This window comes from Symphalangus syndactylus, chromosome 3 (genome assembly GCF_028878055.3).
Source record: "Symphalangus syndactylus isolate Jambi chromosome 3, NHGRI_mSymSyn1-v2.1_pri, whole genome shotgun sequence".
Classification (NCBI taxonomy): Eukaryota; Metazoa; Chordata; class Mammalia; order Primates; family Hylobatidae; genus Symphalangus; species Symphalangus syndactylus.
In genome coordinates, this window is record NC_072425.2 from 79405674 (window position 1) to 79429335 (window position 23662).

Here is a 23662-nt window from a genome sequence, read left to right on the forward strand (position 1 = left end):
GTGCCGGAATCTCCAGGTTCCGTTGTTTACTGCTGTGTTCTCTGCTACTTCAGGCCCAGCCTAGGTGGCCCTGTGACCTGCAAGTATTGAGAGATCCATGCTTAACACACCAGGGCCTCCTGGAAGCCTAGAAATGGTGAGTGTGCGGGGCCTGGTGTCCTGAGACGCGGCGGGGATAGCTGGAAGCGGCTGGAACCGCCTGTGGCGCAACCCGGGTTCCCTCAGGCTGCAAGATGGCGGCTGGGCCCACCCTGGGACCTGCATCCTGTCCCAGACTTGCACGGCGACCTCGCCCCGTCTGCAGCATTCCGCCGCCTGGATGGTGAGGGTGGGCTGGAGGGTCCTAGGGAGAGCTCCGATTCGGGGTGTGGGGCTTGTGCGAGGGGAGCTATTGTCCGGGATCCCCTGTCCCTTCTTTCTCCTGTTAAACCTTAAAGGGCATCATTGCAAAAATGTTAAATAATTTATTGGAGCAAAGAGCATCTAAGAATTGTCCAGCACTGAGCCACGGTTTGTGGTCCACAGGAGGGGCTTGAAGGAGAAGCTTTTATAAGGTGCATGAGGACGGAAACCCAGTTCAGTAAATGATTGGGGACAGTTATGGAGTTGTCTTATCTATACGATCGAGGTAGAAATTTTCTGGTTATGTAATCAGAGGTTAATTGGCGGTTTGTGATGGGTTAAGCCTGAATTTTGTTTCCCTCTAAGGAAGTAATTTACAAGAAATACTTCTGAGTTAGATTCTTTTTTTTTAACACAGGAACACAGGGCACTAGAGCTACCTCAGTCTAATTGCCTGCTGTTTAATTATTATAACACTCCCCAGGGAACTGGTTTCCCCTTGCATTTTCCAAATGTGTCTCAAGCAGGGTCTCAAGTCCAACCCCCTGTTCCCCCAGTCTAACTCTGGATTGCAGTAAAATACTAAATTTCAGGCCGGGCGCGGTGGCTCACACCTGTAATTCCAGCACTTTGGGAGGCCATGGCTGGTGGATCACAAGGTCAGGCGGTGGAGACCACCCTGCCAGCATAGTGAAACCCCCGTCTGTACTAAAAATACCAAAAAAAAAAAAGTGGCCAGGTGTTGTGGTGAGCGCCTGTAATCCCAGCTACTCAGGAGGCTGAGGCAGGAGAATCGCTTGAACCTGGAAGGCGGAGGTTGCGGTGAGCCGAGATCGCGCCACTGCACTCCAGCCCAGGCGACAGTGTGAGACTCCATCTCAAAACAAACAAACAAGCAAACAAAAAACCCCCTAAATTTCCAGTTCCTTCTGACATTCTCAAATGTTAATTTCTCCTCCGTAATTCACAAAATTATCAACTATTCATCCTTGATTGTACATTTCAGACACTATTTTAATTAGTTTTTCACAAAGCATTGGATGGCACCTTACAAAATATTTGTTTTCTGTTTGTAAACATTTCACAGGAAAGTGGAGAATAATCCCCTGATACTACCGTAAAAAAATCTCTGTGCCTGTCTTCCTTTTATCTTCCGTAGGTCCAGACTTCTTATGAGAATGTCTTTGGGTTGAGGTTTCTCTTTGGGAACTTTACAGGTTGATGTGTCCTCAGCCCCCTCGTGTCTTTTCCTGGTTCTGAGCTTCAGTACTATCTGAGGATGACCCAAGATACTCGTCATGGCTATGTCTGCTGGAGTGTGTAGTGCATATCAGCCCCTGGGTTATTTCCTCGCGGAGAAAAACCTGGGAGTTATGGAGTGCAGTCTGTCAAGGGAGCAGGTGGAGGCCCTGGGGCTGAGAGGAGTCCCCTGGTATATATATGGTGCCTCTAAAAAGCTAACCCCTTGGGACATTTAGTTTGTCTTCACTGATCCCAGCTTCTGTTTCTTGAGACACATTTTGTTGGTCAGCCAATCAGATGCTGGTTTTGAGGGGAAAAGAGAAAAATGATTCCTGGCCTCTGGATTCTCTCAAATTTCTGAAAGGAAAATTAAAGTATCTCAAAGGACAAGGAAAACCCATCCTAATGAGATGGTGCAAGAACCTGCAAGTAAAATGCACCTGGGTCGTTCACTCACTGATGCACAGTACCGCATGTCCTGGGAGGGTGGTCACTGAGCACTTCAGTGAGCAGGATGGAAAGATCTCTCAGTTACTGGATGACCTGACTTCACATGAGTCAGACATGTCTGTGTTGCAATCAGCACTGCCACTACCTAGTTTTGCCACCTTGAACGAATTTGCTCACTTATTTAAACTTCAGTTTTTAAACTGTAAATTTCATTTTATCAGTAGAACTAGAAAGGTAAGACGACATTTACAAAGGGCATGAAAGAGATGGATTTGAGAAAAAATCAGATATCTAGTCAGGAAATCCAATTGTTAAAAAAATCTGATTTACCTTTTTTCTTTTCTAGAGGGAGTGTAGGAAGTTTCTCAGTCTGTTCTTTTTTAGGAGGTGATTTCAAATAGAATCCCAGGGCTTAGCTGTGGAAATGATATCAAGGAATAGGATAGTGAATATGTCTTCCGTTAAGACTGCATAACTTGAATACATTTCCATAAGAAAATGTGGTAGATTAATTGGTGAATTGCATAGATTCATTAAAACATCAGTTCCTCTTTTTGCAGTGTGAATTTGGGACAGTAGATATCTCTGTCCTATGTCTATTATCTTGATTTCTGAGTTTAATTCTAAATTTCATGAGATGGACTTGACACCTCCTAGAAGTGTTCCTGTGTGATGAATTGCTTACTAAATGAGTTGTGGAATAATTATATGTTTATTGTCTGAACGGGATAAACGCTTCTGCTTTTCTTGTGGAGGTATGAAATATAAGCACATTAAAATGTCCTTCCCTTACATATAAACACGGTTTGAGCAATTTTGCTGAATTTTTCAAAGACTAGTATTTTCTTATTTAAAACAAAGTGAATAACCGTAACTGGGAAGTCGAAGCCTGAGCCCAGTGACCCCAAGCTAAGGCCAATATTGAGTCTGCAAAAGGAGTTCGCTGGAGGTCCAGTTAGTTTTTCCTGGGGAGCCTCCCCTGCAAGTATCCCAGTCTGGTCACTCCAACCGTGGAAGAAGGTTTTAGACTGAGAGAAGCTACAGAGCTCTGGAAAAGTAGGTATCGGCAGGCAGATGCAGTTGGGTTTAGGGTGGAAGGGGATTGAATGGGTTGTTCTGAGGATGGAATTGTTATTTTCCAGGGGCTGTTTCTAGACTTTGCCAAATAAAACAAAGTCCGATTTAGGTAAGAAGTTAGTTTTGAAGGAGTATTGCAACAGGGGGAAGTGACAACTATAAGATCTTTGAAGATCCCGAAGGTTAGGCAGACAAGAGCTGTCTTTCATAGGGAGGAACAGACAAGATTAGAATGAAGATTGGAGGGGAAGGTTAGGACGGAGGATGGCAAAACAGATTCCAGCTCAGAGAATGTTTCATCCTGAAGTCAGTGTGTTCTTAGGAGGTACATACAGTGAGGTTGTATATTGACTCAGACTGAGGGCAGGACAAAGTTCAGGGACCTGGGGGAGGGAGAGGAACTTAATCAATGTTTATATAAGAAGTATTTTGTTTTGGGCCGGGCACGATGGCTCACGCCTGTAATCCCAACACTTTGGGAGGCTGAGGCGGGCAGATCACCTGAGGTCAGGAGTTTGAGACCAGCCTGGCCAACATGACGAAACCCCGTCTCTACTAAAAGTATGAAAATTAGACAGGTGGGGTGGCACATGCCTGTAATCCCAGCTATTCGGGAGGCTGAGGCAGGATAATTGCTTGAAACTGGGAGATGGAGGTTGCAGTGAGCCGACATTGTGCAACTGCACTCAGGCTGGATGACAGAGTGAGACTCCGTCTGAGAAAAAAAAAAAAAAAAAAAGAAAAGAAAAAAGAGAAGGGAAGTATTTTGTTTTGACCACTGAAGACAAAATTGTTCAGCCTATTCTTTATGAGAAAAAGATGGAAATTTACAGAGTGTGTGTGTGGCTATGTGATAGGCAAAAAGGGAGCATCATCTCAGTCGTATCTGGAAGAGTGTTGTGTTTCTTTTTATTAAGCTGTTCCTGGAGAACAGAAAGGACAAGAATGTCATTAATCACAGCTATGGGCCAGGATTACCTAGGAGCCGCATCTTTCCCCACCACTTTTCTTTGTCCTGTACATCTCTTCCATTTGTCTCTTCCTGAGTTGTATCTCTTAAAATAAACTGGTAAACATTAAGGGCAGTGTTTTTCTGAGTTCTGTGAGAAGTTCTATCAAATTATTGAACTTGAAAGGGGATTATGGGAGTTGTGTTTAGTGGCAGTAGCTGAGATGTATAGATGGGCCCCCAGGGCTTGTGACTGGCATCTACAGTAAGGGCAATGGTGTGGGGCTGAGCCATGAACTTGTGGGGCCTGTGCTCACTCTGGATATTGTCAGAATTGAAATTTAGGCACCCAGCTGGTGTTGGAGAATTGCTTAGTGTTCAGCAAACTCCATAGATTTGGTGTTAGAGGAGCAGCATCACAGGGGCCTAGACTTGAGAATCCGGGTGTCCAGGGAAGATCAGCTCTGCTCTCCTGCACACAGCCTGTCACACTGCACATTATCCTGTATTTGTGGGTCTCCTACCAGGGAGAGAGGGGACTGAGAACTTAGAGGAAAGGAGTGCTGAGAACAGGCCCTCTCCTACCACAGCTGCAGTCACGTGATTCCCACCCACTAGGGAACATACTCACTAGGCATTCATGTGGCCACACTTCTCCCAGGACTAGGCACCATCCTCATGAATTGCACTATGGCACCTTTGCTTCTTAAGTTTCTTGCCAGAAACCCACAAAAGTAGTTAGAGGACCCCTGGTACATCTCCACCCTGACAATAAATTTGTAGCAGCAACTTAACTTATTAGCTCTGCCAGACTGGAGTTCTGGACAACCCAATTATAATCTCATCTACTACATGGACACAGGAATAAATCAGAATATAGTCTCACCTGGGCCAGTATGTATAGCACAAACCAGTCTTTCCACCTATCTTGCACTCTCCCCAACCTGTGGATTTCTGATAGCATCTTTCTCTCTTCTGCTTTCCCTCTCACAAACCGTCTTTCATGTGTATACTGTGTGCCCAGGACCACCCCTTATATACCTGAATCTAGTGCCTACCAAAATTCAGATATCCAGGAGCCATGTCCCTAGACCTGGCCATTGTAGATGAAAATGCAAGTTAGAAATAAGAGGATTAATCTTTGAAAGTAAGGGAAGAGATTTTGTTCTTTTTCCTTTTCTTAAAGCATTTATATGTAATTTTTTCTGCTTTTTTAAATATATGAAAATTATTTTAACAGCTAAATCAACCTTTTGTCATTCCTTTTTGACTCAAGATTTTCTTTAGGACCTGAGAACCATGGCTTTGATTCTGTTTTTGATTTGGCAAAGCTCGTTTTATTCTTTTTTTTTTTCTTTTTTTTTGAGACAGAGTCTTGCCCTGTTAACCCAGCCTGGAGTGCAGTGGCACGATCTAGGCTCACTGCAAGCTCTGCCTCCCGGGTTCACGCCATTCTTCTGCCTCAGCCTCCCGAGTAGCTGAGAGTACAGGTGCCCACCACCACGCCTGGCTAATTTTTTGTATTTTTAGTAGAGACGGGGTTTCACCATGTTAGCCAGGATGGTCTCAATCTCCTGACATTGCAATCCGCCCGCCTCGGCCTCCCAAAGCTCATTTTATTGTTATTTTTCTGTTTTCTACCTTTTAAAGTAGACATAGATTTGTTTAGGATAAACTAATTTTAAAAGCACAAAAACTTGAGCACAAAGAATAGGATTAAATTCAACAATACAGAGTGATGAAGAGTAAAAGATACTGAGTATCTTTCCTTTGACAGAAAACTGATCATCTAAGGCAATGACCTAGTATTTGGAGGCCGTAGTATTTGGAGGCCGTGGTACTTACATGGCAAAAGCAAGAGCAGTTTAGTGTATGAACCAAACAGTGGAATGTGTAGCTGTACCTTTGTTTCTGTTTATTACATAAGAACAGTTAGCATAGTTTTGTGTAGTCTTTAGTAGACAACTACATCCGTGTAAATGAAACAGTATTTCATACAGTAGTGTGAATATAGGGTTATTATATTTATTTTGGACAAACTCCTGAACTAGTAACTTTAATATCAATATTACTTATTGTTTTGAAATATAAAGTATTGGGAGGCCGAGGCGGGTGGATCACGAGATCAGGAGATTGAGACCACGGTGAAACCCCGTCTCTACTCAAAAAAAATACAAAAAAATTAGCTGGGTGCGGTGGTGGGCGCCTGTAGTCCCAGCTACTCGGGAGGCTGAGGCAGGAGAATGGCATGAACCCAGGAGGCGGAGCTTGCAGTGAGCCGAGATCGCGCCACTGCACTCCAGCCTGGGCGACAGCGAGACTCTGTCTCAAAAAAAAAAAAAAAAAAAAAAAATATAAAGTATTTTAACTTAAGGTTACAGATAATTTTAGGAAATACTGCATACATTACGACTAGTTTGTTAAAAATATAGTTATTTATATCTAATATCTAAAGAAAATTCACTACAACATTGTTACAGTAGATATTAGTCTGACATACTGCTTAATTGATCCCATAGGTATAATTACATGTCAGCAAGATTTTGGACTCTATTCTTTTATTTTACTAAATTAGGAATGCAGCTATTACAAACAAATAGACACAGGTGATGCAGCCACCCAAGGATGATAACAGCTCTTCAGTTGGCATTGTTGCAAGCTCAGATCTAATCATCTAGATGAACAAAGTCGGCTTTCAATTCTTCATCACAAAGTGCTGGTGGAGGTTGTCAGATGTGTTTCAATGTAGATGCCCAATCCAATGGCCAGCAGATTAGAGATCAGCATAGATGCTTCAGAAGAAAAGCTTTAAGAAATTCTGCTGAGAATATTTTCCCTTTGTTCATAACACTAGTTTCTCATGCTGAGAGTAGCTGTGCACTTTGAGTGTTTAAAGGGGAACTGCTTCAGGGAATATTTTCTGGCCAACTTGACTGATCTCATATCTAACCTGAGTTTTTCTTTAAGATGCTTTCAACTTTTTCTTTTCTCAAAACAATCTTCCTCAGACTGAGAGCTGTTTTTCTGCCAATTCTTTGGGTATTTGTTTCAGAAGACCTCTTAGTGTTTCTTGGTGCCTTTGAGAGGTGGGCTGTCACAGTGACAACCCTTGGAGCTGCTCTATCCAGACTCATGCTGGGAATCTAGCAGTCTTTTTTCTCTGTCACTCATAGAAACAGAAACTGAGGCTGAAACTCTCCTGTTGCCATTATTGAGAAAATATAATTCTACCCAGTAGCCCTGCAGGCTCTTCTCCTGCAGCTCAGGGGCTCCACTCTATGATGTAGCACTGGGGTGCAGCTGTGACAGTTGGGGTCCATGTGGGATATGGGTTTCCAGCTGTAGGCTGTGAGCTGTGCCTCAGCGGCAGATAATAGGGTTCAAGAGAGGACACAGCTTGCCAGGAGAGGGCAAGCGGGAGTACTGCAGGCCAGAGCTCAGGGAGTAGGGACCCATTGCTTTGAAGTGTAAGTAGCCAAGAAGATCACAAACTGTTCAATAGTATCTTTAGAAGAGTGGGAGGCTACCTTCTGCAGGCACCTGGCTCCAAGTTGGAAAACTACTTCCTGTCATAAAGATGGGGAAGTTTATTATTTTTTGAATATGGCCAATTAGCATACACAGATGCCCACCCCCCATTACCAGGTAAATTTAGGGTGAACTATGTATGACAAATGGTGTTGCTAAGTCCTCCACTTGTGGACTAATGATGGTGACCTTCTTTCTACTTTTGCACTCTTCTAAGCAGATTGCCTGTGATGCAGGTCACATTCTGGTTTAATTGTGTGATGATACAGTAGTTTTTTTTTTTTCTGTTCTATTATTGTGGAGCTTTCCTGGCGTTTCCCCAGTTTTGTTTCTAATTATATTCTCCAGACACTTTCCAGAATTGCCAGATATGATATAAACATATAAAGTTCCCACCACACTTCTTGCTGGAGGGGCCTTTCCCCCTCAGGCTGCCAGCCAATCCACAATTGTGCTACAAAGTGCATGCTGCCCCCAAAATACGCAGGCAGAATGGTGTTTCTGCCTATTTGGGATCTATTGTCATCTAAAGTCACTTCTAGAGAGTTTTTAGACCATATTTCTACCAACTCCACAGGGCAGCAGTCAACCATTCCACCTCTTTCAGTGACTCCAGTATCTTCAGATCTGAAACTGATCCAGAGACCACAGCACCCAGAAACCCAGTCAGGATAACCGTGTGCATTGAGTAGATATGAGAAGAATCTCCACATTCTCCTTCCTCTTCTTGTCCAAATGCCCACACAAGTGCAAATAACACCTGCTGCTTTTCTACCCATCCAAGACCTAAAACTGTGCTCCAAATTCTGGTTCCAGATCTTGAGATTTGAGAAAAGAGAAAAACTTTTATTTGAGGAATTCAAATATTAGGCCCAGAGAGACACTAAAATGAGGCCACAATCATGTCCTACTGCCTTGAGCTATGCATGCATCTCTTGAAACTGCTTGCTATTGCCACACGTAACTATACATTAACCTAATAATCCCACACTGAACACTACATCCCACACCCTATTGCTTGACAATGTGTAGCCAATCAGTAATATTATTTCTGTAAATCAATAAGAATTTCTCACTAACAACTCTGTGTCAGCCCACTACTTGTCCTTTACTTTTGCCTTTACAAATCCACTTGTAACTGTTGCTAACTGAAGTGTATATTCAGGGCAGCTTGAATCTATGCTCCCAGGTTGCAATCCTCAAGCTTGGCCCAAATAAACTCTACTTCTGTGAATGTTGCCTCAGCTTTTTTCCTTTTTTTTTTTTTCGAGACGGAGTTTTGCTCTGTTGCCCAGGCTGTAGTGCAGTGGCGTGATCTCAGCTCACTGCAACCTCCGCCTCCCAGGTTCAAGTGATTCTCTTGCCTCAGCCTCCTGAGTAGCTGGGACTACAGGCATGTGCCACCATGCCTGGCTAATTTTTTGTATTTTTAGTAGAGATGGGATTTCACCGTATTAGCCAGGATGGTCTCGATCTCCTGACCTGATGATCTGCCTGCCTCCACCTCCCGAAGTGCTAGGATTACAGGTGTTAGCCACCATGCCCTGCTGCTTTTTTCCTTTTCAGTCAACATACTATTTAGAGTGTGCAGCCTCTTTGAGGGGATCTCTCCTCTGGTTTTACTCTGCTTACTGTAATACCCAAGAATGCAGAGACAGGTGGATCCCACCTAGAATCTGCATGTAAGAGCTGGCCACCATCTGGGATTTACAAAGCAGGGCTAGACTTTGGATTGAGAACGTACAGAAAAACCACAGGAGACATTTTCTGCATAGTGAGGTCAACATTGACATCTTAAAGTCCCCCTTACAGAATGTGTCCCTTTGAGCTTTCCAGATCTTGTCCAGTGACTTGCTGCAGAAAAGTGGGAGGCTCCTGATGTAAATAGAATCTGATGGCAGAATCTGTAAGTATAAACAAGCACTGTCAAACCAAAATTAAAATTCTGAGGCCTTCCCAACCAACTGAATGGACCCCTTCTCTTGGCCAGGGCATTCCAAAATGAACCTGAAAGATTAGCTCAGGCCATGACAGGAACTCGGGGTTAGATATGCTTCATTACGCCCTCTTCCCTTTAGAAATCAGGAAAAGCCAACCCAAGGTTAACATCAACACAGACCTTTAGTCTGATAAGAAATATTTACACTCTATTATCTTTGAAGCCTGTGACCTGGAGGCTTCATCTGCATTATAAATCTGTAGTCTGCACAAACCCTTATCATGACCCAGACATTCCTTTCTATTGATAATAACAATTTCAACCAATTGTCCATCAGAAAATTGTTAATCTACCTATAACATGAAAGCACCCACTTTGAGCTCTCCTGCGTTTATGGGCTGACCCAATGTGTATCTTAAATGTATTTGATTGATGTCTCATGTCTCCCTAAAATATGTAAAACCAAGCTGCACTGAGACCACCTTGGGCACATGTTCTCCAGGTCTCCTGAGGGCTGTGTTGTGGGCCATGATCACTCATATTTTGCTTGGAGTAAATCCATTCAAATTTTTTACAGAGTTTGACTCTTTTTTTCAACACATCTTAGCAGTGAGAGGTCAACGCCACAAAATAATTAGAGCTATGACCACAACTACACCTACCTGTAAAATGTGATACTAGAGTAGAGTATTTTTGTCCTTCCTCTTGCCTAAGAACTAGCTAATTAGGATGGGTGATATCACATCTGGATCCAAGTTCTGGAGCTCCACCACGACACTTTGATTTTCTGTTTAGAGTCAGGTTGAGTCTCTCTTGCCTGGATCACCATGTGGCCATAATCCCAGGGTCACTGGGAACCCTCTCACAATGGCCTGTGAGTCTGTGAGACATTTGAGGATGTCCTGTGCAGACTTGGATCAGACTGACAAGAGTGTCTAATTCTTTTTCCATCTCAGAGTAAGATAAATGAGGCACCCAGTGTTTGTTTCTCTCCTCGTGGAAGGAAGCTCCTTGGTTGGTACCCGGAGAAGAGTTTCTCCAGTTTCTTGGTACTTGGGTGAAAAACAAGGAGGAGGTCTGGAGACTCAAACTGATAAACCAATTGCCTCCACTTCATATGCCACAAGAAAAATAGGTGAAGCAGTCATGGTCCCTACGTTCAATCTGGAGCAACTAGATAAATAGCTGAATTCAGCACCATGTGGTCAGTACAATGAAGGGAGGTGTGCAGGGGACTTGGGCTTCATTGGGACCGTGTCCCTTATGCTGTTGTGACTTCCGATGTCACCACCTGAAAGGCTATTCATTCACAGAAGAGTTGTGATGGTTGTTGTTGCTATTTCTAGTGTTTTTACCTTGCTAAGAACACATATTTAGCTTCTAATAAAATTGCTCTAGAAAACCCTAAGGGTTTTGTTTAAATTGCTTAATATTGTATGTTATAAAATAGACAAGGAGGTAGCTAAAATAGATTAAAATTACACAAACTCTTATGCTTAGGAAAGAGAACTGGAAATACCCCAGGAGCTTTGAGGACATAATTCTACATAGGACCCTCTCCTTGCCCCAGCCCTGTCCAGATTCACCCTCTTCTGGGGCCTCATCTAGGTCTGGAATCTCTCCTCACAGAACTGATTAGAGGAGATCAGAGTTTTGGGTGGTGGCTCCTGCTGCCTCTCCAGAACTTGTGCTCAAAATTTCCTGAAACTCAAAGGTAGATAAATGGGAGCAATTTACTGTATATTTTGGAGCCTTAATTTCTTTTTCACTGAAGCCAGGGCTTGTAGAGACATCCCACCCAGCAACCTATGTTCTATTTCTGCAGATCCAGTAGTTGCTTCACAAGTCACAAGAAAGTAGACGCAAACGTAACAATGAGAAATCTCTCTGAACTACACTTTACCTTTCCTTTCTATATTCCTATCGGTCTATATTTATCTTTCATTCTATATATTTTCTTTTCACAATCAGTGATGAGGAAACAGAAGAAGAAATAAAAATGCTGGGTCCTTCATCTAAATCCTGGGAATTATTGAACACTTAGTACCCAACTCTCAGGCTGTTACGAGGATTAAGTCACATAATGTGAGATTCCCAGAACAGTGCTCCTTAACATACTTCTGAGCACATAGTATCTGCTTAATAAACTGCATTAGTGAATCTGTATGTGTTATTTTCCACTGCTTTTGCCTCCATCTGTGAACCTTAAGATGCCAGCAAAGAATGTGATCTTTCAGGATGGAGATTGGTTGTCTTCATCTGGATCATATGTACTTGTGACAACAGTGCTGGGTGTAAGGGTCTCTGTGCTGTGCATGCTTTCTTTAGCTAAGTGCTGCTAATAGGTCCAGGGGGATCAACATCAGCATTGACAGGGAACCATTCATGGACCCTTTCAAAATCTGCAGAATCACATTACATATGGTGGGGCTAAGATTACCAAATGATTTATATGCACAGTGAAGCTGGAGAGACAATGCTTGGCTAAGTGGTTCTCAGCTCAGGCTTCTAATTAGGATCACATGGCCAGTTTGAAGAACTCTCTTGACTTGTGCCCTCCTTCAGAGTCTGTCTATTGGTCTGGGTGGAAGCATCCATGTTGTTTTAATAAAATGCCTCATGTAACTCTGAGGTGAGGCCAGGGTCAAGCACAAGGGGTTCAAGATACATTCATGAGAGGTGAGTACAACCTTTGCTCTAGAAAAAGGTCACAGGGCCTGCTCTCCTTGGGTTTGGTAGGGTCAAGTCAGTGAAGCACATATTCCCATTGCTGCACCAGAAATTTCTGGCATCTGTGCTAGGTGAAGGCACCTGAGGGCAAGGAAAGGGAAACTTACATTTTGATCTTTGAGGAGGACCTCATTGTTCTCAAATCTCTTGTGTTATAAAAGATAGAAGGGGTGGACTTTTTCTGAACATCTAGGTCTTTCTGCCTGTGATTGTGGTGATAGCAGGTGAATGGGTTGTGCTGATACTTTTAAAGTCACATCCTCAAGATGCAGGTGTGAGTTTTCCAGAGAAATCTGTGAAGGAATCCCAGAAGAGGAAGAAGAGGAAGAAATGCTTGTTCTCAGGTGAATGTGTCTTAGATCGAGCTGTGTCCACTCTGCTTCCTGGAATTCCATGTGTTTAGAACTTGCAAACCTTTACTCCCCTATTTGTGCTGTTCCTCCTTAATGAATTTATTTCAGCTATTTTTTTTTTCTCTTTTCTTCTAATAGTCAAGAGCTTCTGGAAATTTTCTTTGCTATATACCAGAGCCTTCTCCACATTCTCTTTATCTTGACTTCTTACAAGCCATGCAGAATTCTTACCATGAGTTTATGACCTGTAATATTTAAAATGTTCCCTTTATGGCTGTTTAACATGGGAAGGTGTGGATACTCAAGGTTCCTATTGGGGAAATGCTGGAGTCCTTGTGTATTAGTCAAGAAGGAGAACATGTACTGTTTAGGTTCCATCCGTTTGCTCCATCAGCTCTGTGCAGAAGAGGATTAAGAAAATACACATTTGAACAGAGTGGCATTTATTGCCCAGATTAGTTCAGAAAGTTCTAAGAAAAATAATTTGGAGATACTTGCTCTCTAGGATGCTAAGTAAAGACTATTTAAATATACTATTAGAGATTACAGAACCTGGTAGCTATCTGCAGCTTGTACGTTTCATAAAATTGTTGTATTTTGATGATTAGATTGAGATTATAGCTTACCTTTTTGAGGGGCCAATATCAAAGCAGTGGTGATGTGTCCTCTGCCTCAGCATACAATAAAAACCTGTCCTGTTATAGTTGATGTTAATTTCATTCACTTGCATAAAGAGCTCGGACAGACTTTTCTGCTATGGAATGAATTATCTTTCCCTTTATTATTTAGTACTTTGGGGTTATTTCCCAGCTGATGTGCATAAACCATCACATTTAATTTGGAAGCTCCCCTGTCTTCTTCGATTCTCTTTACATATATCTTTCTTTGGAAAATGAAGGCTGTCATTGTTTACTGGTCAGAAAAACTGGGATAAACCCAGGCTCTGCCACTGACTGGATGTTTAACACAACATTCTTCTTAGGTCAGAAGCATTAGCATCACTGGTGAGCATGTTAGAAATTCAGAAGCCCAGGCTTTATCCCAGATCTCCTGAAACAAAATCTGCATAATGAGATCTTCAGTTTGTTGTTGTGCGTATTAAAATTTGAGCAGTACCCTCTATTTCACCATAACTTTTTCTTTTGAAAAATACATACAACTTATTCTGTATGGTGTAAATATAGCCCTCAAAAATGTACCTGTCTGTGTTCATGCTCTTAATGTTATATTTTATTATCCAGAAAAGCATACGCTGATACACTGTTGTTACAGATCTTACTCCATTCTCTTTCCTCCAGGAGAGAATATTTCTGTGTTGAAAAGTATTTTATTAGGTGACTCTAGTCAATCATATGTCACAATCAGTTCTCTTTGCTCTTTTTGTCTTGAGTCAAATTAAGAATTATGCCTATGGCCACTTGGTAAACAAGTGTTTGTGTACATTTTTTTGTGTGTGTGTGTTTTTTTTTTCAGAAACTGTTGACATTCAGGGATGTGGCCATAGAATTCTCTATGGAGGAGTGGCAATGTCTGGACCCAGCTCAGCAGAATTTGTATAGGAATGTGATGTTGGAGAACTACAGAAACCTGGTCTCCCTGGGTGAGGATAACTTCAGTACATTTTTCCTAATATACCACAAGGGTTTCATTTCCTTCCTTTGTAGAATTTTTTTCTATAGTTTCTGCTTTCCATGAATACATTTTAGATTCCTGCTTTCAAGACAATCTTGGAGATTTGTTGTTGTAGAAAAGAAATTCTCGAAGATGTTCCATCTTTACCTGAACTTTCCCCTTTCCTGAGCTGATCTGTGTTATCTTTTATTATAGATAAGTGGTAATTCCAGAAGTTTGGTGGCTTAAAATATTGTTGCCCACACCTGAAAATCCAATTGCCACTACTAATTTTTGATTCAGTAATACTGGGTAGTGGAGGTAAAGACCCAGAAATTTAAAATAAGTCCTAAATATTCTAGAGGTTCTGTCATGAAATAGTATTTGGGGATTTTCTAGACTTCTATTATGTCTTCTTTTCCCTACTAAACATAGTACTAGGTTGGTAATTGGAAAATCCCAGCAACAGTTATGTTACTTTTTAAAATAAAACAGGTATTGCTGTCCCTAAGCCAGAGCTGATCACCTGTCTGGAAGAAAGGAAAGAACCTTGGAATGTGAAGAGACATGAGACAATAGCAAAACTCCCAGGTAGGTGAGAATGAATGAAGCAGATGACACAGCAGATGACAGATGAGAGGTCCAAGGTCAATGAGGGAACCAGACCTTAAAATGTGATTTGGGAGGCCTGCCTTTCAATGGAAATAGTTTGTGAGAAGCCTGGATTTCTCTTTCTTTCTCTCATACAGGGGCATCTTCTGTCTCACGCTCTTAAATTCTCTATGGATTCTACTTTCCCTTTAGTGATCCTCCTTCTAGTTTACATTGAGAGGCAAAGTCATTTTCATGGCATATGAGGGACTGCATTATCTGACTGCTTTTCTGTTGCCTTTAGGGACACACAAATATATTTTTTTAGAAACTATGATAAGCCATTTTTAAGTTCCCCTTTTGAATCATGGCTGAAATTTGTGAGAGTAGTAGTGATACTGCGATTTGTTTCAGAAATTCCAGGAACACCCGGGACAGATGTTTGAGTTTTCTGCTTTAAAATTTTCTAAACTATGGAGGTTTCAAACGTGTTTCTACAGAAATTCATACTCGGTAATTTTATCAGGATACTAAGCATCTGCCCAAATTAAAAAAAAATCTGATGTTATTTTACTTCACTTTTTTTAGTATGAACTGAGTTGGTCATTTAAAGTCTATATGCCCTAATTCCTTAACTGTAAGATAGTTTAATTTGTCTACTCCCTACATTTCTCAAATATACTATGCCATTAGGGAGATTACAACATTGCTGAGCACATATTAAAGTCCCATTTGTGACTTTATTTTTAATAACTATTATTTTATAATTTTATCTTGTTTAGTATGAAGCTTACCAGGACTGTGTCATTCATGTGCCTGTGCATATATGTATGTGCATTTGTACTGTGGAATTTTTTTACAAATTACATTTGTATAACTACATATTTATTGTGTATAGTGTAATGACTTGCTATGTGTATACACTGTGAAATAATTAATACAATCACATTAACAGACATATCTACCCTTAGTACCTTTTTTTGTAATGAGAACACCTGTTTACTGCCTTAGCAAATTTTAAGCATAGAAAACATTGTTAACGATAGTCATGAAGCTATATATTATATCCTTAAAATCTTTTCTTTTTTTTTTTTTTTTGAGACAGAGTCTCACTCTATCGCCCAAGCTGGAGTGCAGTGGCGCGATCTTGGCTCACTGCAAGATCCGCCTACTGGGTTCACGCCATTCTCCTGCCTCAGCCTCCTGAGTAGTTGGGACTACAGGCGCCCGCCATGATGCCCAGCTAATTTTTTGTATTTTTAGTAGAGACGGTGTTTCACCATGTTAGCCAGGATGGTCTTCATCTCCTGACCTCGTGATCCGCCCACCTCAGCCTCCCAAAGTGCTGGGATTACAGGCCTGAGCCACCGCGCCCAGCCAGATCCTTAAAACTTATTCATCTTATAACTGAAAGTTTGTATCCTTTGAACATTTATTCGTTTTCCTCACCTCCAGTCCCTGGCAGCTACCATTGGACTCTGATTTTATAAGTTCAACCTTTTCAGATTTCTCGTATAAGTGAAAACAAGCAGTATTTCTCTTAATGTTCCTGTCTTATTTCACTTAGTACAATGTCCTTCAGGTACATCCATGTTGTTGAAATGGCAAGATTCCATTATGTTTTATGGCTGAATAATATTCTGTTATCTATTGGGGCCATATTTACTTTATCCATTCAGCATTCACAAACATGTAGGATATTTTATATCTTTGCAATTGTGAATAATGCAATGAACTTGGGAGTGCAAATGTTTCTTTGAAATACTTGTTTTGTTTCCTTTGATTATATACCCAAAAGTGGGATTGCTAGATTGCCTGGAAGTTCTGTTTTTCAGATAACATTCATATTGGTTTTTATAATGACTCTACCAATTTAAAACTCTCCAAGAGTGTACAGAATACTTTTTCTTCACATTCTTATCAATAATTGTTATATTTATTTACATATATATGTAAAGATGTGTGTGTATGTGTGTGTGTGTATATATACATATATATATACATATATATGTGTGTGTGTATATATACATATATATATACATATATATATACATATATATGTGTGTGTGTATATATACATATATATATACATATATATATACATATATATGTGTGTGTGTATATATACATATATATATACATATATATGTGTGTGTGTATATACACACATATATATATGAGCTTTTATATAAAACAACTGGGTATGGTCCCATGTGCCTCTGGTTTCAGATACCTGGGAGGCTGAGGTGGGAGGATCACTTGAGCCTGGGAGTTGGAGACTGCAGTAAGCTGTGGTCACACCACTGCACTCCAACCCAGGCAACAGATTGAGACCCAGTCTTAAAAAGTGTAAATTTCAGTCATGATAAGTATATTGTTATGCAAAAGGCCTCTAGAACTTTTACATCTTGCAAAACTTATAAAACTCAATACACATTAAGTAACAACTGCCCATTTTGCCCTCTCTCCAGCCCTGGACAAACACCCTTCCACTTTCTGATTCTGAGTTTGACTACTTAAGATATCTCATATAAGTGAAATCAGATAGTATGAATGACTTTGTTACTGGCTTATTTCAGTTGACAGAATATTTTCAAAGTTTATTTTCAAATGTGACAAGATACCCTTTTTTAACAGTGAATTACATTCCATTGTGTGTATACAGCACTTTTAGAAATGTGTTTGTCCAGGGACATAGAGATTGCTTCTGCCTTTTGGTTTTTGTGAATAATGATACAACAAACGTGGATGTTCAAATGTTTTCCAGGTCAGGTGTTGAATAATTTGGATATAGATTCATAAATGAGACTGCTGGATTATATGATGTTTTCCTTTTTAATATTTTGAGGAACATTCATAGTATTTTTTATGATAGCTACATTATTTTTCCAAAAGTTCACATGGGTTTTCATTTCTTCACATCCTCAACAAATTTGATATTTCTTTTTAAATTTATAATGGCCAGTCTAATGGTTATGACGTGAGTTTGTTTTGCATTTATCTACAAATTAGTAATTTTAAGCATCCTTTCAAATGCTTTTTGCCATTTTTATATCTTTTTTGGAGAAATGTTAGTTCAATCTTTTGCCTATTTTTAAAACAAGTTATTCAACTTTTGTTGATTTTTAAGAATTATTTATGCTGGATATTAACTCCCATCACATGTGGTTTGCAAATATTTTCACCCATTTCTTAAGCGACATTGTTACGCCACTAAATGTTTTCTTTGATGTGCAGAAATTTTGAAGTTTAATGTAATTCAATTTTTCTGTTCTGTGTTGCTCATGAATTTGATGTTGCATCCAAGAAACCAGTACCAAGACCAATGTCATATCTTACCCCTGTATTTTCTTCTAAGAGTTATATTATTTATATATTTTTAAGTTTAGCTATTTTGTTAAAAACTTTTTTTTGTATATGGTACAAGGAAAGAATCCAACTTAAGTTTTTCAGTGTAGATATTGTTTTCAGCATCATTTATCTCTCTTTGTTTCAGTAGCACATTGTTTTTCTTCTTGTAGCTTCATTCTTGTAGTTTCATTCCATTTTAGTCAGAAGCCATACATTGTATGATTTTGGTCTTCTTAAGTTTAATAAGATTTGTTATGTGCCTTATCAGAATGTACCAAGTGCAATGAAGAATATGGTGTATTCTGTTGCTTTTGACTGGAGAGTTCTGTACATGTCTGTTAAGTCTAATTGGTCTATAATAGGGTTTGGATGTTTGTCCTCTCCACATCTGGGTTGAAATGTGATACCCAGTGTTAGAGGTGGGGTCTGGTGTGAGGTGTTTGGGTCATGGGAGATAATCTCTCATGAATGAACTGGCACCATCCCCTTGGTGATGAGTGAGTTCTCACTTTATTAGTTCCCATGAAAGCTAGTTGTTTAAGGGCATTCGGCACATCCGCCTTGCACATGCTCCCTCTTTCATCATGTGAAATGTTTGGTCCTCCTTTGCCTTCTATCATGATTCTAAGGTTACTGAGGCCCTCACCAAAAGCAGATGCTGTCACCATGCGTCTTTTATTGTCTGCAGAACTGTGAGCCAAATCAACTTCTTTATAAATTACTCCATCTCAGGTATTCATTTACAGTAATGCAAAATGGACTAATAGAATCTATAATGTTATCCAAGTTTTCTTTTATTTATCTTCTACCTGATCAGCATTTCTCTCCTTTAGTTATATTTTCTGATCAAGTTTTAACATAAATTTTAAAATAAATTTCTACAAAACAATGTAACATTGGGATTTTGATAGCGATTATTTTGAATTTGTTCACCACTGTGGGTTATATTGACATCTTAACAAAATTAAGTTATTTGACCCTTGAGCAAGAATATGTTGTAGAGTATGTTTAGTTTTATACTTTCTATTCTGATTTTTCTATTCATTACGAAAGTGTGATCTTGATGTCTGCAGTTACTATGTTGTTGTATATTTCTTGCTTCATGTCTATCAATATTTGCTTCATATATTTAGGAGCCTGATTTTATAGTTACATATACATATAGATAGTTATAACAGTTACAAATTCTGAGTAAGTAGACTTATTTTATGATTATATAATATCAGTCTTTGCCTCTTGTTCTGATTTTTAACTTAAAGTGTATTTTCTCTAATATAATTATAACCACCTTTTGTGGTTACTATTTGTGGTTACTATTTGCATGGATTTTTAAAATTCTGCTTCCAGCCTGTTTGACTGTTTAAAGTGAGTCTCTTGTAGATTATATATTTTATAATCTTGTTTGTTTAGCCATTTTATTTCTTTAAGTAGTTTAAACTGTTTCTATTGAAACAATTTCTTAAAGAAATGAATATACTACTACTATTTTGGTTATTTTTTTCTCTTTTTCTTGTAGATAGGTTTTCATTCATCTCCTGTTTGACTGCCTTCATTTTTTTTGGTTGTTTTTCAGTACATGCTTTGATTATTTTCTCGTTTTATTTTGCATACTTTCTAGGCATATTTTCTTTGCGAGCACCTTGAATAATGGAGATTATATAAAACATCTTAATGTTATAACAATATATTTTGATCTCATAACAACTTCAAATATGAATACTGTAGCTGTTTACATCCTTTAGTTTGTTATTAAATTCACAAGTTAATTTATATTGTATATCTAGTAACAGATTTATACAAATTTATATATTTTTTCAAATTCTATAGCAGAATTTTAATAGTTTTATGCACCATCATTATGACAGTAAACAATTCTATGTCTGCTTATAGATTTGCATTTAATGAAGAGCTTTATATTTTGAATATGGATTTATGATATTGTCAGCATCATTTTGATTTTCAACATAATGGACTCTCTAGCATTTTTTGAAGGCAAGGTCTCATTATGTTGTCTAGACCGGTCACGAACTCGTGGCCTCAAGCAATTCTCCTATATTGTCCTTCCAAATCTCTGGGATTATAGGCATGAGCCACTAGGCGTGGCACAGTTTTGCATTTCTTGTAGGAGTGTACTGGCAGTGATAAACACCCTTACTTTTTGTTTATTTTGGAAAGTCTTTATTTTTCCCTTATTTTTGAAGTAACTTTCTAGATCAGGTATTCTTGGTTGATAGCGTTTTTGTTTTCATCACATTCAAATATGAGAAATTCATGGCCCCTTCTTCAAATAACCTTTGTACTGTTTTTTTCCTACGTTATCCTTCTAGGAGTCCTTTCATGAGTATATTTTTCACTTGCTGGTATCTGATAAGTTTCAAATTTCATGTTTTGATTTTGTTTTGTAATTTTGTATTTCTGTGTCTTGTATGTTACAGTATGCTTCTTGACATCAGGTAATTGTTTTTAGTTTTTATTTTATAATTTTTTTTGAGATGAAATCTCACTCTGTAACCCAGGCTGCAGTGCTGTGACGTGATCTCAGCTCACTGCAAACTCTACCTCCCGGGTTCAAGTGATTCTCCTGCCTCAGCTTCCCAAGTAGCTGGGATTTCAGGTGTGCACCATTGTGTCCAGCTAATTTTTTTTTTTTTTTTTTTTTGAGAGGGAGTTTCACTCTTGTTGCCCAGGCTGTCATGCAATGGTGTGATCTCGGCGCACCACAACCTCCAACTCCTGGATTCAAGTGATTCTCCTGCCTCAGCCCCCTGAATAGTTGGGATTGCAGGCGTGAGCCACCACGCCCAGCCAATTTATATATTTTTAGTAGAGATGGTGTTTCACCACTTTGGCCAGGCTGGTCTCGAGCTCGTGACCTCAGGGGATCCTCCCATCTAGGCCTCCCAAAGTGCTGAGATTATAGGCATGAGCCATCATGCCCAGCCATTTTATATTATCATTCTGTAAGGCAATATTCAGCTCTACACTTTAAGACAGTGTGGGGCAAAAGTCAAATATGAGTCAGCCATATGTCTGTTCCCAATATAATTATCTCTGTGTTTATTTGCTTGTATAAATACTCCCCCTGTATTGTTTATGACTTTTATATTCTGTTGTTTGGTTGTCAGTGGTAGTTTTATGCTGCCCAGATGAGTAGTCATAGAAATTATCTTAATTTCAATATCTATTGGTCAACTTACATTTTTTTTCTGTGGGAGAAACACCTGTGATTTGAAGATAACTTTTAAAGAGCATCATAGCTCTGTATCTCCTTTAGGTATTATTATTTATTTCTAATTATCAAAAACACATAACTCAAAATTTACAATCTGAAATATTTTTAAATATTCAGTTAATTATGCCAAGTATATTCATATTGTCATGCAACATATCTCTAGAACGTTTTCATCTTGCAAAACTAAATCTCAATACACATTAAAGTACTACCCATTTCCCCCACTGCCTGGCCCTCTACAAATACTACTGCTTTTTCTGTGTCTAACTCCTTTAGATCTCTCATATAAATGGATTAATACAGTCTCTGTCTTTTTGTGGCTGTCTTATTTCGTTTTGCATAATGCCATCAAGATGTATCTTTGTTATAACTATTAGAATATTTTCTGCTTTTTAAAAACTGAGTAATGTGCCATTATTTTTATATTCCATATTATATTTATCCATTCATTTGCTGAGGGAACTTTGGGTTGCCCTCATCTATTGGCATTCATTAATAAATAACACTTCATCTGATCGTATATGTGAGAGTTTATATTTGTGCTGCATTATATTTTATTGGCCTAGTTATTCATTCACCTTTATGCCCGTACTAAACTGTTTTAATTACTATAGCTTTATCATGTGTTTTGAAATCAGGAACTGTGATACCCCCAACACAGTTCCTGTGTTTTTAAAGATGGTTGGTCACTTCATTGTGCCTTGAAATTCTATATGACTTTTTGGTTGCTGTTTCTATTTCTGCAAAAATGAAATTAGAATTTTAGAAGAAATTGCATTGAACCTGTAGATCACATTGGGCAGTGTGGGCATTTTCACAATATTAATTATACCAACTTTTGAAGAAGAGAATGCTCAAGTGAGTGTTTCCATATATTTGTGAATTTTTCACTTTTCTTCCAGTTATTGACTTACACTTTCATTCCATTTTGGTTATACATCTGTAAAATTTCAATTTAAAAATTTTTTTGACTTCTTTTGTGGCCTAATGAGTGCTCTGTTCAAGAGAATTTTTATGAGCCGTTGAGAAGGGCATGTAACCGGATGTCATTGAGGTATGATTTCTATACTCCATAAAGCATAATTTTCTTAAACTGCTCTCAAATCCTCTGCCCTCCTATCAATATTTATTCGTATTTTATTATTCATTACTGAAAGTGAGATATTGAAATATCCTTTTACCTATGTATTGCTTCAATTCTGTTAATATTTGCTTATATGTAACCATAATGTGAGACAAACACATACCCACCCCCCCCACACACAAATATATGTATACACACATTTGTCATAGGTTTCCAGTGAATGAACCCCTTTCTTATTGTTTAATGTCATTTTTTGTCTCTTGGGACATTTAACCTAAAGTATATTTTATAAAATATGATAATTTTTGACTTAAGGTATATTTCAGGTAATATAATCTTGACCTCTCCTAATCTCATTTGGTCAGTATTTACAGAGGATAACTACTTCCATCCTGCCAGTTTTAGCCTCTTTTCACCGTTAGATATAAAGTGACTCTTGTAGACAAACAAAATTGGTTTTGGCTTCTAAATTATCATTATTATCATTATTATTATTATTATTTTAAGATAGAGTCTCTGTCACCAGGCTGGAGTGCAGTGGTGCGATCTCAGCTGACTGCAACTTCTGCCTTCGAGGTTCAAGCGATTCTTCTGCCTCAACCTCCCTAGTAGCTGGGATTACAGGCACACACCACAACACCCAGCTAATTTTTGTATTTTTCATAGAGACGAGGTTTTACCATGTTGGCCAGGGTGGGATCAATCTCTTGACCTCGTGATCTGCCTGCCTCGGCTTCCCAAAGTGCTGGGATTATAGGTGTGAGCCATCACACCAGGCCTCTAAATTATTTTCATAAATCTTTTCATTTAGTGTATGCCTTTTGATTTGGAAGTTTATTTAATTACTATTCAAACAAATTTGTGAAAAGGAAGTACTTACTATTGCCATTTTATTATTTTGGTTTCTTTAGCTTTGTCTTCTCTCTTTGTGTTTTCCTTTGTGTCTTTTTGATATTTGTGTTGATATGTTTTCACTGCTTTATTATTTTCTTTTGTGTATTTATATAGGCATTTTCTCTGTGTATACCTTGGTGATTATATAAAAGTTACAACAGAATATTTTAGTCTGGTAAAAACGTAACTTGAGTTGCATACAAAATTTTTCCTTACTATGTTTGCCCTCAACTTTATGTTACAGATATGAATTTTGTCTTATGTTATATACCCACTGACAGATATTTAT

General features: G+C 39.0%; 1 protein-coding gene across 1 annotated transcript; it reads left to right on the top strand.

The window, feature by feature from the left end:
• Positions 1-40: 40 nt before the first annotated feature.
• Positions 41-14820, top strand: LOC129478346 (zinc finger protein 679-like). The gene is made up of 3 exons (XM_055269963.2): positions 41-136; positions 14084-14210; positions 14717-14820. The coding sequence occupies exons 1-3, from the start codon at positions 98-100 to the stop codon at positions 14818-14820; spliced, it is 270 nt and encodes an 89-aa protein (XP_055125938.2). The 5' UTR covers positions 41-97.
• Positions 14821-23662: the final 8842 nt, after the last annotated feature.